This window comes from Haemorhous mexicanus, chromosome 14 (assembly GCF_027477595.1).
Source record: "Haemorhous mexicanus isolate bHaeMex1 chromosome 14, bHaeMex1.pri, whole genome shotgun sequence".
Lineage (NCBI taxonomy): Eukaryota > Metazoa > Chordata > Aves > Passeriformes > Fringillidae > Haemorhous > Haemorhous mexicanus.
The window spans coordinates 12,044,657-12,057,849 of NC_082354.1; the positions used below are offsets into that span (position 1 = coordinate 12,044,657).

The following is a 13,193-nucleotide window of genomic DNA, read 5'->3' on the forward strand; positions in this document are numbered from 1 at the left end:
CCATTGAAAGTTTATATTCTGTATTTCAACCACAGCTTCAGTTGCAGCAGAATGTCAAACTTGGATCACCTCCTCTTGTTATAACTGGGAAAAAACTGGAAGATGCAGGTGCTGTTTCTGAAGATGATGGTCTACCTAGAAGCCCTCCTGAAATTTCAACCCTTCATGAAGCTCTGAAAGATTCACCAAACAAGGTATAATTGACCATCCATACAGAAAAGAGAAAATCTGCCTAGAGAAGGGGAAGACCATTTTGTTTGTTTGTACATGATGGTACAGATCTGTTAGAACCAGAAGAAATTGCCTGGATGGATTGTGGACTTTTCACTCTGAGCTATACCTGGAAATTGACCCTACAAATACCCTGTCTGGGTGCAATTTGCCATGCTTTTATGGGGACCAGGACTCTGACTTTTATCATAAGCAAATGTGGGATTTCAGACTTCAGTGAACTTGTGAGAATTTGTAAATCTGATGATTTTAAAACAATAACCCAAAATAGCTTTATAAAATGTACTGCCTCCTGTGGTCAGCCTTCCTGGTGTATCTCAATGCAGGAGAAATCTCCCTTGCTTTATGTTTGATGCTAGTGAAGAAATTAAACCTAATGTGTAAGGCAGGGACCCAGTGACCCTTCCTTTATTTTTCCTCTTGTGTTTTCTCATAATTAGCACTGGATATCTAGCTCAAGAGAATTCAGTGTGACACTTCCCTTGACTTACCCTCTTCCTCCTTTTGTCCCACAGTCCTCCAACCCTGTTCAGCGTCATAGCTCTTTGAGTTTAGGAGGGACAGACAGTGAAGATGAACAGGTAAATAGCTCCTTTTCCTGCTAATGAACTTCCCTGAGAAGGCACACGTGGAGTCTGTATGGAGCCAGTACAGTAATTTTATTTTTAAAATTGATTCTGGGTACAGTGTATCCTAGGAAACAATTCTTTTAGAGTCCAGAGTGAGGCAAATGACACTTGAAATGTACCTCTCAGGGTTGTCAATAAGAAATAAAGACAGGCAGAAATCTGTTGGTAGGTGGGTTGTGTGAACAGCACAGAGGCAGCACTGTGACTGTATGAATCCATAAAGTTACACAAAACATTGGACCAGGCAAAGCACTTTAATTCTGCTCCCATGTCCCAGGGCCTCCATACCAAATAATCACACCTTCCCATCAGCAGAGGCTTGTGAGCAGTGCCCTCCATCTCTCTTATCATGGGAAATGATTGCAGGACCAGCCTTTCCTGATGGCAGGTATTCCACAGGAAAGGGTGTGTTTTAATTTGCAATTTTCTTTGGATAATAAATGACCATGAGAAGCAGCAGGTTCTGCTCTCAGAACAACACAGTCCTTGACCAGATTGGGAAAATTTGCAGAGGTGATATTTTTTGATGTACCTTGACAGTTTTTGTAGATGAGATGTGGAGATGTTTCCATGATCTTTAAAGCTCCATCAGCATATGTGTCTGAAATGCTGTGTTATATCCAAAGCTTAAACAAAACTAAACTGCAAATGCCAGGCACAGAGCATTGGCTGTGTGTCACCCAGCTTTGTGAATGAAGCTTCTTTGGCACGTCTGGGACATTTTGCAAGTGTTCCAGAAAGTTTGGTCTGCATTTCAAAACTGTAGCAAAACCACACAAACTTCACCTTTGCACAAACATTTCTGTAAACCCTTTATTTTGATTGCACAATCCTGGGTTACTGCTGTTCAGTTCCCCAGAGCAGCATTGCTGTGAGGATGAGATCCACATCACTGTCTGGAAGATGGTTCTGATATTCTATTCTGAAAAGCATTTGATTTTCCTGAAAGTTGATATTGAAAGAGAAAAGCGGCTATGGCAGCTTTCTTGGAGATAATAAGGAGCGAATATCCGTGCCACTCCTGTGGCTTTTAAATAATGTATTTCTGCGGTGGGTCACGTTACTGCGATGAAGAGGCAGTTGTACAAACGGCAGCAGTGTCTCCTGCTGGTGTGTGCATAAACTGCAAAGGGCTTTGCAGGTGGGAGCTGGGGGGGGACAGGCTGAGGCTCTCCCTGTGACAGAGACAGGTATTTCTCCTTCTGTGTTCTGTACCGTGTGTTCAGCTGAACACACCGACCCCAGTAATCTCTCTGCACAGATGACTTTAGGCATGCCTTTTAAAATGAGGATTTATGCTCGAAACTACAGCCACTTCAAGCTTCTGAAATGGAACGAGCTAACACAGGAAATGTTCCAGAGACGCAGGGAAGTAAAGCAAAACATCTACAGCATTGTATTTCTGTTTTACAGATACCTTCTGGAGCTTCCTCCAGGCCCATCAGTCCTTTATCCTCTGCCACTCAGGGGACCCCCATGCCCCAAGGCAGCAGCTTCCTTCCTGTTGATTTCACCCTCCCTGCCAGTCCCCTGGGCTGCCTGGACACCTCAGCAGCCAGGCACAGGATTGCCATCAACCCTCGCAAACAGAAGGGCTTCACCAACAAGCACCAGCTGCCCCTGCAGGTGGGTGTTTTCTGCAAAAGAATCACTGGGCAGAAGGAAATGAGTGTGAGTTTTAAATTGATATTTTAATCTCTTTTTTCTTTCCTATCCACGTTCCTTTACTTCTTCCATTGGAAGAAGGGAGAACACCTCTTTTGCACCAACCAACCAACCAACCAACCAACCACCAACCAAAAAATACTCTGGAAATTTAAATATCGTGGAAACTGAAAGACCACGATTTTTGTTTTTCATTATTTATCCAAAAATTGTGGGTTATGCTTCATTCATAAAAAGACTTCTGGTGTTTGAAAAGCTAAATGTCAGTTTTATAGAGGCCTAAGTCTATTTTTACAAATCTAGTTTTTAAGTAGAATAGTACATTACCCACAGTGTTGGTAAATTACAGGAGGGAGGTTTTGTTTCTGTGATTTGAGTATTCATAGAAATGCATGTGTATAAACTACAATTTTTGTGCATGATTCTTTAATTAAAGCCTCTTCACTTCTTTAGGTGGAGCAGCTGGAAAATGAAACTTGTCTTCCTGCAACTCCAGAAAGGAAGGGAAATTCAACAGAATTACTTGAGAGTGACAAACATAAAAGCGATTGGGAAGGTAATGAAGACACAGGTATTGCTACTTTGGGTGCTTGAACTCTTCTGCATAGCACTGACAGGACCTGTTTGAATTGTTAGTCCTTCCAAACTAGGCATCTTTTGGTTCTATAACATAAAACCAATCCTGGCTGCTGAATTGTTGTGATGGAAAAAGTCAAGCACACTCAACAAAGTGATGCTGAAGTGGTGAACTTTGAGGGCAGCACTAAAAAAACTCCATGAGCTGAAAGCATCATTTTCAGAAGCACATGTCCTGCACAGCTGGCTGGACCTCAGTGTGTGAATCTGAGTTCCTTGACACTCAGAAAAACCTTAACCACAGCATTATATGTTGTGTGTGTCAGGTGACTTTGACTGGCTTCTGTTTAGTGGATCTTCCTTTGCCACTCACCCAGAGAGAATTTTCCCAGTCATTGTAGGTGGCTTTTCTAGGCACACACATGCAGAAATATCTAGAGAAATCTGGCTAGTGGTCTTACAGCTAAGGGTATGCACAGGAAACAGCTGAACAGCAGCTAATGAGTACACCTGAAACAGACAGCAACTTTCAGTCACTCCCTGGATTAGGTATGTTCAAACTGAAATTTTATTAATCTCTCACTGGGACAGCCCATTCCTAAGTAGGCTCTGAACAAGCTTGTTTATCAGTCAGCAGTGCCCAGACATGGGGCATTCCTGTTAAAGGACTGCACTATCTGCAATGCATACAGATGGAGTCTGAATTGTCACCTTTAAGTGCACACTCTCTTCCTCTGTTCAATACAGGATTACCAGCCCAGGTGGGACACTGTGCAAAGGGAGATGGTTCTAAGGAGACACCAGGTGTAAAAACTCCCACTGATGCTGCCCCTGGCTCTTGTGATTCCACACCTGTGGCAGAAGACCCCTGTGCTTTGCTGCAAGAGGATGGGTGCCTTCCTGGTGTGGGCCATCACTACAAAGGAGCCACACTTCTCCTGAGGCCTGAGCCCTCTCCAGTGAACCTGCAAGGACACCACAGTGCAGGAGGGATGAACTCTGCAGATGGGGCTGCTCATGAATCAAAAACACATCCTCCAAGTACCAGTGATGAAGTACCTGGACTTCCAGAGCTGCAACAACTTGAAGGAGAAGCTGCTGTGTCTCCAGACGTGCCAGCAGCTGACCTGATTAGCAGGGGTGTGGAAACATCTGGCATGGATATATTGCCAGCAGTTGCACCGAGTTCCTCAGTAAATTCTGTGGATCCAAACATTAAAGCCCAGGAAAAGGGGGATCCACTGTTTAGTGGCAAAGAAGAACTCTGCTTTGGTACTGCTGGGAATCATTCCAGCCATGCTGTCTCAGGTGTTGCACTGGGTACTCCACAAGCTGCAGTAGCTGATGCAGAGTCTTGTTCTGACATCAAGACAGTGGCTGATTTGAGGTCTGAAAAGAGTTCAGTAGCAAAAAATGACAAAGAAACTTGTGAAATTATGGAATTTCAGTTATCCAAGGACAGTGTAGAAAAAAAAATAGACCCTGCTGCATCTGTCTCAGAAGCAGTTTGTGTGGTACCTTGCAGTAAATTGGAAGTATGTTTTAAAGCAGAAATTGTTCCTGTTTCAAAGGGTAATCAAGGCAGTCAACAGGCCAACACATCATGCATTTCTGATAAACTTTCCATCGGGTGTCTTGCCTCTTCAAGTTTGGCTGGCTTGAAGAGTAATATATCTTCTGATGCTGACAGTAAGGTAAGCACTACAGCTTCTCACCGAAAAACAGCAGAAGGCAGTCAATCATCAGACGAAAATCTAAAGAGTCCACTGAGGGCTGCTTCTGCTAAACCAGTCAGATTTACCATTGCACCAGCATGGCAAAGATCTCTCTCAGGGGGTTCAAATTCAAAGGAAGATTCCTATTCCAGAAGTTCTCCAACATCTCCTATAAGACCAGAGTTCTTTGAAGGATTGGCAAAAGAGCCCACACGTTTTGATGCAGTTATGCAGGAAACAGCAAAAACCAACTCAGATAGATTTGATGGAGATTGTAAGGACAGAGATCTGCACTTGAATTCTTTTGTGGAGTGGGCTGACCATGAAACACAAAACTTTGAGAGCCCTTTTGGGGTCAGACTAAGAAGAACATCCTCTTTACTAAAGTACAAGAACGAAAGCCGTGTAGAGCCTCCAAAGCTGCTGCCCTCAGCTGCTCCAGTTGCTTCTTCTACTTCACTCAAGGAGGATCAGAAATTGATGGGCACTGGGAAGCCACCTCCAAGCCTTCCTGTCAACACAAAATCAGTTGTTAAAAAACCAGATCTCCTAGAAAACAAAAACCCTGCCAAGGCAAGATCAGAAGAAGGGGCAAAGAAGCAAAATGGTTATAAGCCTTCAGGTATTTGTGCTGTATTTGTATCCAAACATTGTAGAAAACAGTGGTCATGTAAACAGTCTTGGCAGAGCAGCACAAAAAAAAAAAAAAATTAAAAATCCTCTTGGCTAAGAACCAAATTCAGCCTTGAGTTCATCACCACTATAATTTAATTGGCTTGATGATTTGGCCAGTCAAGAGAATTCTTGGCTTATCTTAATGAAGGGTGAGTTCCAGCAAGAAGAACAACAGAATAATAGCTTAAATGCCTCTGAAACATTTCTGGTATGAGGTATTTGTGATTTGTAAAACTTGCTGCAGTTTTAGTTAAAAATTCAGATGGCGGCTGCTCAAACTTTAACTAGGAGTTGCATTAGGTGAGATTATTTTTTTATACAATTATTTAATTTAAAATATTTTAAAAGTGACAAGGAGGCCTGTATTTTACTGCCTACATGAAAAAATCATTACTGTAGTACTCATTTAATCTGCAGTGGAAGGATGTTGTTTCAAAGGCAGAATCCAGTTCACAGTGATCTCAGTGGGACATCTGCCATAAACTTAGACAGAAGCACAGTTGAGTCAAAAACTGGAGAATAAACAGAAAAAAAAGTTATTGCCAAGGACAAAATCATCAGGGAAGGTAATTTTATCTCCACCATGTTCAAAGGGTGTTACAGATGCTGAAGGATTTAAAATGTGAAGCACCAGCTTCTTTAGACTGACTTGACCTAAATCCCTTCTTTACTTCAAAAATGCTTATTTTGTAGAAAAAGTCTCTCCATATTTGGAAACTGCTTCCTCTGAACCAGCTTGGGTCTCCATGGCAAAGCTGAAACAAAAGGGTTTCCAGGACCACCCTCTTGCCAAAGAACATAAAGATGAAGACAAAGCTTTGGCCAAAGTGGATCAAGGGGAGGTAGAGTACCAAGTAATGCTGCATGGGTGTGAATCCCGCCCCAGGTCACCTGGGTACTTCTGCAAACTGCTCAATATTGGCTTCATGGGAGGTGTGTTGTGAGCACTACCCAAAGAGAGCTTTGCAGGTCTGGCCTCTAAAACACTGAGACAGACAAGTGATGCAAGTGAGCAAACGCCCGGGACTGCACTGTCACAGGATTCCTTTCACAGCTGGATTTTCCTATATCTTTCTTTGCACTGCTCAAACCTGAACCTTTTCAGAGCTTTCTCATTGCTCAGAGCATGTTTATGTAGCTGCTTTGAGTTGCATTAACTTCCTCACTGCCTTCTCCCTCCCTCCTACAGGATGTTCCCAGCCATCCTTGCCTGGCTTTTGCTGCATTTCCACAGGCAGGTTTGAGAGGTTGCCAGGGTGAGCTTTATGAGTGCCCATGGCTGGCAGTCAGTTGCATTCTTTTCTTCTCTCCTCATGCTGCAGCCAGAGATGTGTGCTGGTGAGAACACTCTGAAGAAGAAGATGCCTTCCAGCTCTCAGGACAAGAAAACACAAATGAAGACTGGTGTGTCTGCAGCAGCAGGTATTCTTTTTCTTTACATAGTGGCTACAGTTTGCAGCAGTAAGTGGTGTGGGTGGCAGGGATGGGGGAAGAGAGACACCGTTTTTATAATCAGCACACTTTATATAAGGCCTATTTGGACCATGTTTTTGGATAAGTCGACATAATGGCTTGTTTGCTCAGCAGAGAGAGCAAGTGAGGAACTCTTATCTCCACTGCCAGTTCATGAAATGGCATATAAACAGTCTGGTGATTTATTACTGGCCAAGATCAGTACTAAAGAATAGAAATTGAAGTTGGAGAGTGTCCAGAAGAGAGCAGCAAAAAAGGTCAGGTCTTCTAGATCTCCGGTCAGCCAGGAAATGCTGATAGGAGTGGAGTTGTTTAGTCTAGAAAAGACAACTAAATTTTCTGCAGAGAACAAGACTTTTTAAAAAACAAGGTTTTTATGGCCAGCATGAACTTAAAATGCACCAGGGGATGTTTAGCTTAGATGTTAGGAAATACTTTCTAACAATGAGAGCAGCAAGGCACAGAAGAGCGTGGCTTGAATATGGCCAGATGTGTGGAAGAGATAAACATGTATCAAGAATAATTTGATAAACATGTATCAAGAATAATTTATGTAGAGTCAGTTTCACCCTCAGGTGAACACAGAGGCTGGAGGGCCCCTCTCCTGAGCACTTAGCTATGTTTCTCTATATTAAAGATGCAGGGGAAGAGTGTGACTCACTTGGTGACTCACATTACCTCTTCCAAGGCTTCCGCTGGGCTGCAGCTTCTCCCTCCCTGCTCACTCAGGGCGGTGCCAAGCCTCAGCAGCACACTCCAGCTAGACACAGAGAAGCCAGTCCTTCAGCTGTAAAAGCACATTGTGCTAGCTGAAAGCTACTGATTGCAGATACTGCCCAAGTGGGTAAGAAATGCACCACGGTGCCAGACCTGTGGCTTTTCCACTGCAGATTCCTGCAGCTGAGACAGTGAGAGATGCTGTCTGGAAAGAGCCCATGCACCTGGCCCCTTTCTTTCCCTGTGTAACCCAGCAGCACCCAGAGTTGCTGTACTAGAGATATTTGGCAGCACCTCTGTGCTACTACCTGTACTAGTTATTGCTAGAGCTGTTAACCATTTCTGAATCTACAGGCTCTACAAAATTAGCTTTCACCCTTACCACAGTAGGTGACTGGCTCAGGGTGTTTGCACCAACACAGAAGCTCTGATGTTGGTTGCAGCTAATTTTGTATGTATGTGTGATTAAAATACCACATATTCTAAAAAGGAATCTGCTTGTCTTATGGTTTTAGGTGCAAAGTGAGAGATGGAACATAAACAGGCTGATTTTTGCTCAGATGAGGTCTTCCTCTGAAAGGCTGACTGGATTTCTGTATCTTGCATCATCCTAACCTTGGAAGCCCAGCAGCCTTTGGTCAAAATTCTGAACTCCACAAATTGCTCTGCTACTTGTTCACTAGAACTTGCAGTCTTTGTGGTGCTTACAGCAGAATTACAAGTTTTTGGGGATCACCTCTTCCCCAGAATTGGCCTGGTTTCCTGACATCCACTGCCTGTTTCCTTGCCTCCAGACGTAGCATTTGTAGGCATATTCTGGTGTCCCATGACTTGAGCATCACTAAAAGCTCTGACTAGTGCTGATGTTTAAGGAAAACTCTGCTCTTCTGCTGCTCAGAAAGCCAGGCCCTATCGTTTAGGAAATGTTCAGCACTATCTACACATGAGAAGGAAATTTGGAATCCCAAATGTAAACTCTTCTCTTCTCTGATTTGGTTCCCATTAGCCCAACGAGGACTTTGTCTAGTTGAAAGTGCTGCTGGTGGAAAGGATGTAGAGTTAATATCCAGAGGAGTTATTTGTTTGGTTTGTTGTGTTTATTATAAAGAAGGTTCTCTCCCAAAATGGGGAAATGATTTTCAAAATCAAAATTTCAGTAACCCTCGAATTCCTACCTCATCTTAGATACTGCTGAAAATTTCTTTTGTATGTAGAGCTGCAGCCTGGTTAATGGACAGTATCCTACCTCCAGTATTCTTAAGTATAGTTTGCCTCCTGCAAGAACTATCAACCAGCCAGAACTTTTAAAAGACCAGAGACCTCCTGAGTGAAAATGGGAACTGCTTTGGCTCTGCTCATGGAGTGTGATTAATGGAGCTGATGGATATTTTCCATTGATTTCAGTGCAAGCAAGACCAAGCTTCTTTTACTTGACATGGCTTAGACATTAAGTTTGAAAAATTTCAAACAAGGTGAATGGAGCAGGATTTTTCTAGATAGGAACTCAAAGCCATCAGAGAAGCATTGTCTGTGTTCCTTCATCCTTTGTGAGTATGACAGGCATCTGTTAGGCTGTATCAAGAGGGACACTTAGTACCACCTACCACCATAGCTTACAAGTGGAAGTACATAAAGCAGTGGTTTGATTCCTACCTGGTATTTAATATATTGCTGGAGCAATATTTGTGTTGGCAGTGAAGACTAAAAAAAAAATCTTTAAAGTCTTCTCAGTATTGGAAAACATAAACTTTTAACTCCACAGCAAGCCTGGGGTAATTCTTATCCTGCAGCTATTTTGTTTCTGTTTTCCTGCATACTCAGAAGTCTTATTCCTAGATTTTCTTGCTCTTGCAGGGCATAATTAGCCTGTGGAACTCCTTGCTGAGCAGTTTAACAGAAATCAAGAATTTGAAAAATTAAGAGATTAATTAACCAAGAATCTGAGTTGGACAAATAACTGGGGCTATAGTCTTCACATGCTTGAAGAATTTTGAAAAATGTCCTTCATTTATCTGGGTTTGGACACTTGCTGTTTGGACTGAGGAGATTACTTTTTTATGGGCACATTACTCACTGTTAGTATCAATTTTCCTGTTGCAAGGGCTGGTCCTCACCATTGCTGTAGCTGGGCTAGAGAGTGCCAGCAATAGCCAATTAATAATTGTTTTGTCTTATTGGTGAGTCACAAGCATTGTGGGCTGCAAAATAGTTTCTTTTGGAAGAAGAAAATATTATTGGCAGAAACTGATTTTTTAACTCTCCAGACTTCTGATGAGTGATGTGTATCTTCTCATGGGCAGGTAAAGTTGGACCAATTTCTCAGGAAGCATCTGTGGTTCCTGCTGTTGAAAAGGAAGCAAGGCACTCCTCTAACCTGCCAATGACACCCTGCAGTCCTGCTGAACCGCCCTGGCTGTCCCTGGCCAAGAAGAAAGCCAAAGCATGGAGTGAAATGCCCCAGATTGTACAATAGCAAATGACAGGACCATCCTTCTTTGCATTGCCAATAGCTGTGTTAACTCCACTTAATCCCTTCTTTACTGTGACCATTTTTTTTCTTTTGAGAAATAAGAGCCTTAAAACTTTTGATCAGACTGTTGTATATAAAGACATAATGAAGAAATGCCATTGTGGGCTCAATCTGATGTATTAGGAAGCTGAGCATTTCCTACTACCAGACACTAGGAAAATTTGATTCATTTTTATATGCTTACACATCTGATGGTGATGTTCTGAAAAGACATGCTTCAGGCTTTTGAAACATTTCTCTAGCAAAATATGTTTTTAAAGTTTCTTTTAAAGAAACCTGTTCTTTTAAAAAGACTGTACAGTATTTTGTAGGGTTTGGCTTTGAGCTAAGAAATTAAGGTATGCTTTAAAATATTCACAATGCTGGGCACTGACGCACCATGAGTCATGGACACTGATGTCATCACACTTCTTTCTCTAGGGCTCTATGCTGGGCAGCCTGACTCTGCTTCAGATTGTAAATGATCTCTTTTGTGAGAGCTGTAAGATCCAAGCACATCTGAGTTGGAGTGGTTCTGGCTTTTGTGTGATTTGAAGTCTCAGTGCTGATGGTCTTGTGCTTTGCTCACAGATACCCCCTGCAATGGCTCAGAGCTGCACACCTGTTCTCTGCCAGGCACTGGAAAACCACCTCACTGTAGCATGTGTCTGCTCTTAGCTGTACCTTTAGAAATCTGGGTAAAAGAAACATTCTACTAAAAAAATCCTTCCTTTCTTTAATTATGGCAAATAGTGACTTTTGGATGAGATTCCTCAGCCAACTGTCTCTCTTAAAGAGTGTGTTGGGGGGAGAACTTGCTCCTTAGAAAGTGGCATCTTCTTTTCCAGAAATGCCACCCTCCATGTTCATAAGGATGTATATTTAGTCAATTGTATGTGACAGTCATAAAAGGGGCATCTGCTTTCCTTCCTGTCTCATCAGTCTTTAACCATTAACTCAACATCAGTCTGAGAATGTGCAGCTGGAGCAGGATTATTCTCTCAGGACCTGGCCTTGCAGTCACTCAAACTCACAAAAGTTTTGCTATTGACTTTGAAGGATGCAGACATTTGAAAAATAAGCTTTGTGGATTGATGTTGGTGGCTTAAGAGACAGTGGCACTTACTGGTGCTTCCAGTTCTTGCAGAATTGCACGTTTATGTAGTTTTTTGTTTACAGTCAGTGCAAAATTTGAAAGCTGATTGACTGTTTTTAGCTAGAAAGTTGGTCAGAATTTTTAAAGGAAAATATTATCTATTGATAGGAGTAACTGCAAACCAAAGAAAATTGGTTTCAGATCAGCTCAAGCAAGACTTTAATCTTCCAGTTTTGGCCTGAATTTAATATGTAGTTTTTGCAATTTGAAAACAGTATTAACCAGGAGCTAGACTGTGATTTTTTAAAATAAAGGTGAAAACTTACTTGCCCAGGAAGGCTCAGAATCCATAGACACTATTTATTCTGGACTAACACCAGAAAGAATAGGAGTTTCACTTGCTAAGGAAACAAGGAGTGGCTTGGTAATTAATGCCTATTTTGTAACTTCTTTCTCTCTGCTTTAGGAGCATATATTTCCTTACAAAGAACTGAAACTTTTGTATTGCTCTGAAACTTTTGAGCATAATGTAACAGAATTTACTCAGCTATGATTCCTGGAGTTTGTACAGTTGTCATCCCACCACAAGCTTACTGACCCTGTGTAAAACACAGGCCTTTCTATATTTAGCAAACTGTCTTCTCATTCTGTTAATGTGGACTGTGATTCTTCACCCAAAGCACTGCAATGGATTCTATAATCTCTCTTTCCCTGTGTTTCCTTTTGATCTTAATATTGTTCCTGTCTTTTATGTTTGGTATGTATATATGTTTTTGTAATCCTTGTCTTGAAGGAACCCCTTTTGTATTCCATCCCCCTGTTTGGTTTACTATTAAATGCTGTTGCCAGTGATGATGATATCATTTCTGGGAAGAGGGATGGATGGCCCTCATTCATTCAGGAAGAAATAAAAAGAGGTCTTTGGTCAATATTGACTCTGTACATGGATAAACTGCATAGAGTTTGTTTTGGGGTCATTTTGTGTGACTTAAGACTGATCAACACAGTTGGTCAGACTAAAGAACTTTTCTAAATCTAAGTTTAAAACATGATGAGAGTGCTGATGGCTCTCCTGTTGCTCTGGAGTTACTGCTCCTTTGTGAAGGGTTGGTTTGAGGGCAGGCACTTGTGGTCATACTTGAAAATCCTTGTTTGAATGTGTTCAAAGAAGCTGCTCTAGGAGATTTTTTGGAGTGCTTTAACAAAGAAGGAAAACACTAGAGAATCATGTGATGTATATTTGAAATTCACTTGCATTCTGCATTTCTGCAGTTAATGTTTTCAAGTCTCTCTGCAACTAAGAGAACAAAAAGCAGGTAGAGAAAACATCAAGACTGAGTCTCATGTAATCACAGGAGGTTAGAAAATGGGAATATTAGATAAATGTTGAAAGATCAGTGATTTATTGTTGCATTTACAGAAGTTGGTAACTCTATTAGCATGGTTTTGATTTCTTGTTCTAGTGTACTTTTTAGGTGTTCAGAGTTTATTGCAGAATGTCACTGTGAGGTTTTGTGGCTCGGAATCTGTAGTGGAGGATGCAGGAAGCTGTCTCTGAATTCCCTGTGCCTGCGACTTGGCTCTGTGTGACAGCAGAGGGTGCTGGTGCCATCCCTGAGCAGCGCAGAGGGAATTTCAGTGAATGTTTGCCCTCTTACAATGAGAAGAAAGCACTAAACACCAGCCTTCTCATGTAGAAGTTTGGATAAAGAGGGCCCCCAAATGTATTATGTTATGTCTTCTTAAGGGCTCTTGTCTACAAGAAAAGATGTAATTTGTTTTGAAGTATTACAGTAGAAACTCTCAGCTCAGAAAAGCTGCAGTTCCTGAGTGTGTGCCACCTGCTCTCCTAAGTGCTTTTCAGATCAATACAGGAAGGATATCAGCCTGTGAGGCTGCTCTGTCCT

General features: G+C 42.0%; 1 protein-coding gene across 4 annotated transcripts in view; it reads left to right on the forward strand.

Annotated features, from left to right (window-relative positions):
• KIAA1210 (KIAA1210 ortholog) overlaps positions 1–12,238 on the forward strand; it is a 50,488-nt gene extending 38,250 nt beyond the window's left edge. For 3 of the 4 annotated variants that reach the window (XM_059859308.1, XM_059859305.1, XM_059859309.1), the window contains exons 5-12: positions 36–194; positions 747–812; positions 2,274–2,486; positions 2,979–3,096; positions 3,849–5,438; positions 6,185–6,333; positions 6,814–6,913; positions 9,982–12,238. In XM_059859308.1, the coding sequence (XP_059715291.1) occupies positions 36–194; positions 747–812; positions 2,274–2,486; positions 2,979–3,096; positions 3,849–5,438; positions 6,185–6,333; positions 6,814–6,913; positions 9,982–10,154 (2,568 nt within the window). In that variant the 3' untranslated portion in view covers positions 10,155–12,238. The remainder of the gene's footprint in view (positions 1–35; positions 195–746; positions 813–2,273; positions 2,487–2,978; positions 3,097–3,848; positions 5,439–6,184; positions 6,334–6,813; positions 6,914–9,981) is intronic. The other variant, XM_059859306.1, reaches the window with a different exon arrangement.
• Positions 12,239–13,193: the final 955 nt, after the last annotated feature.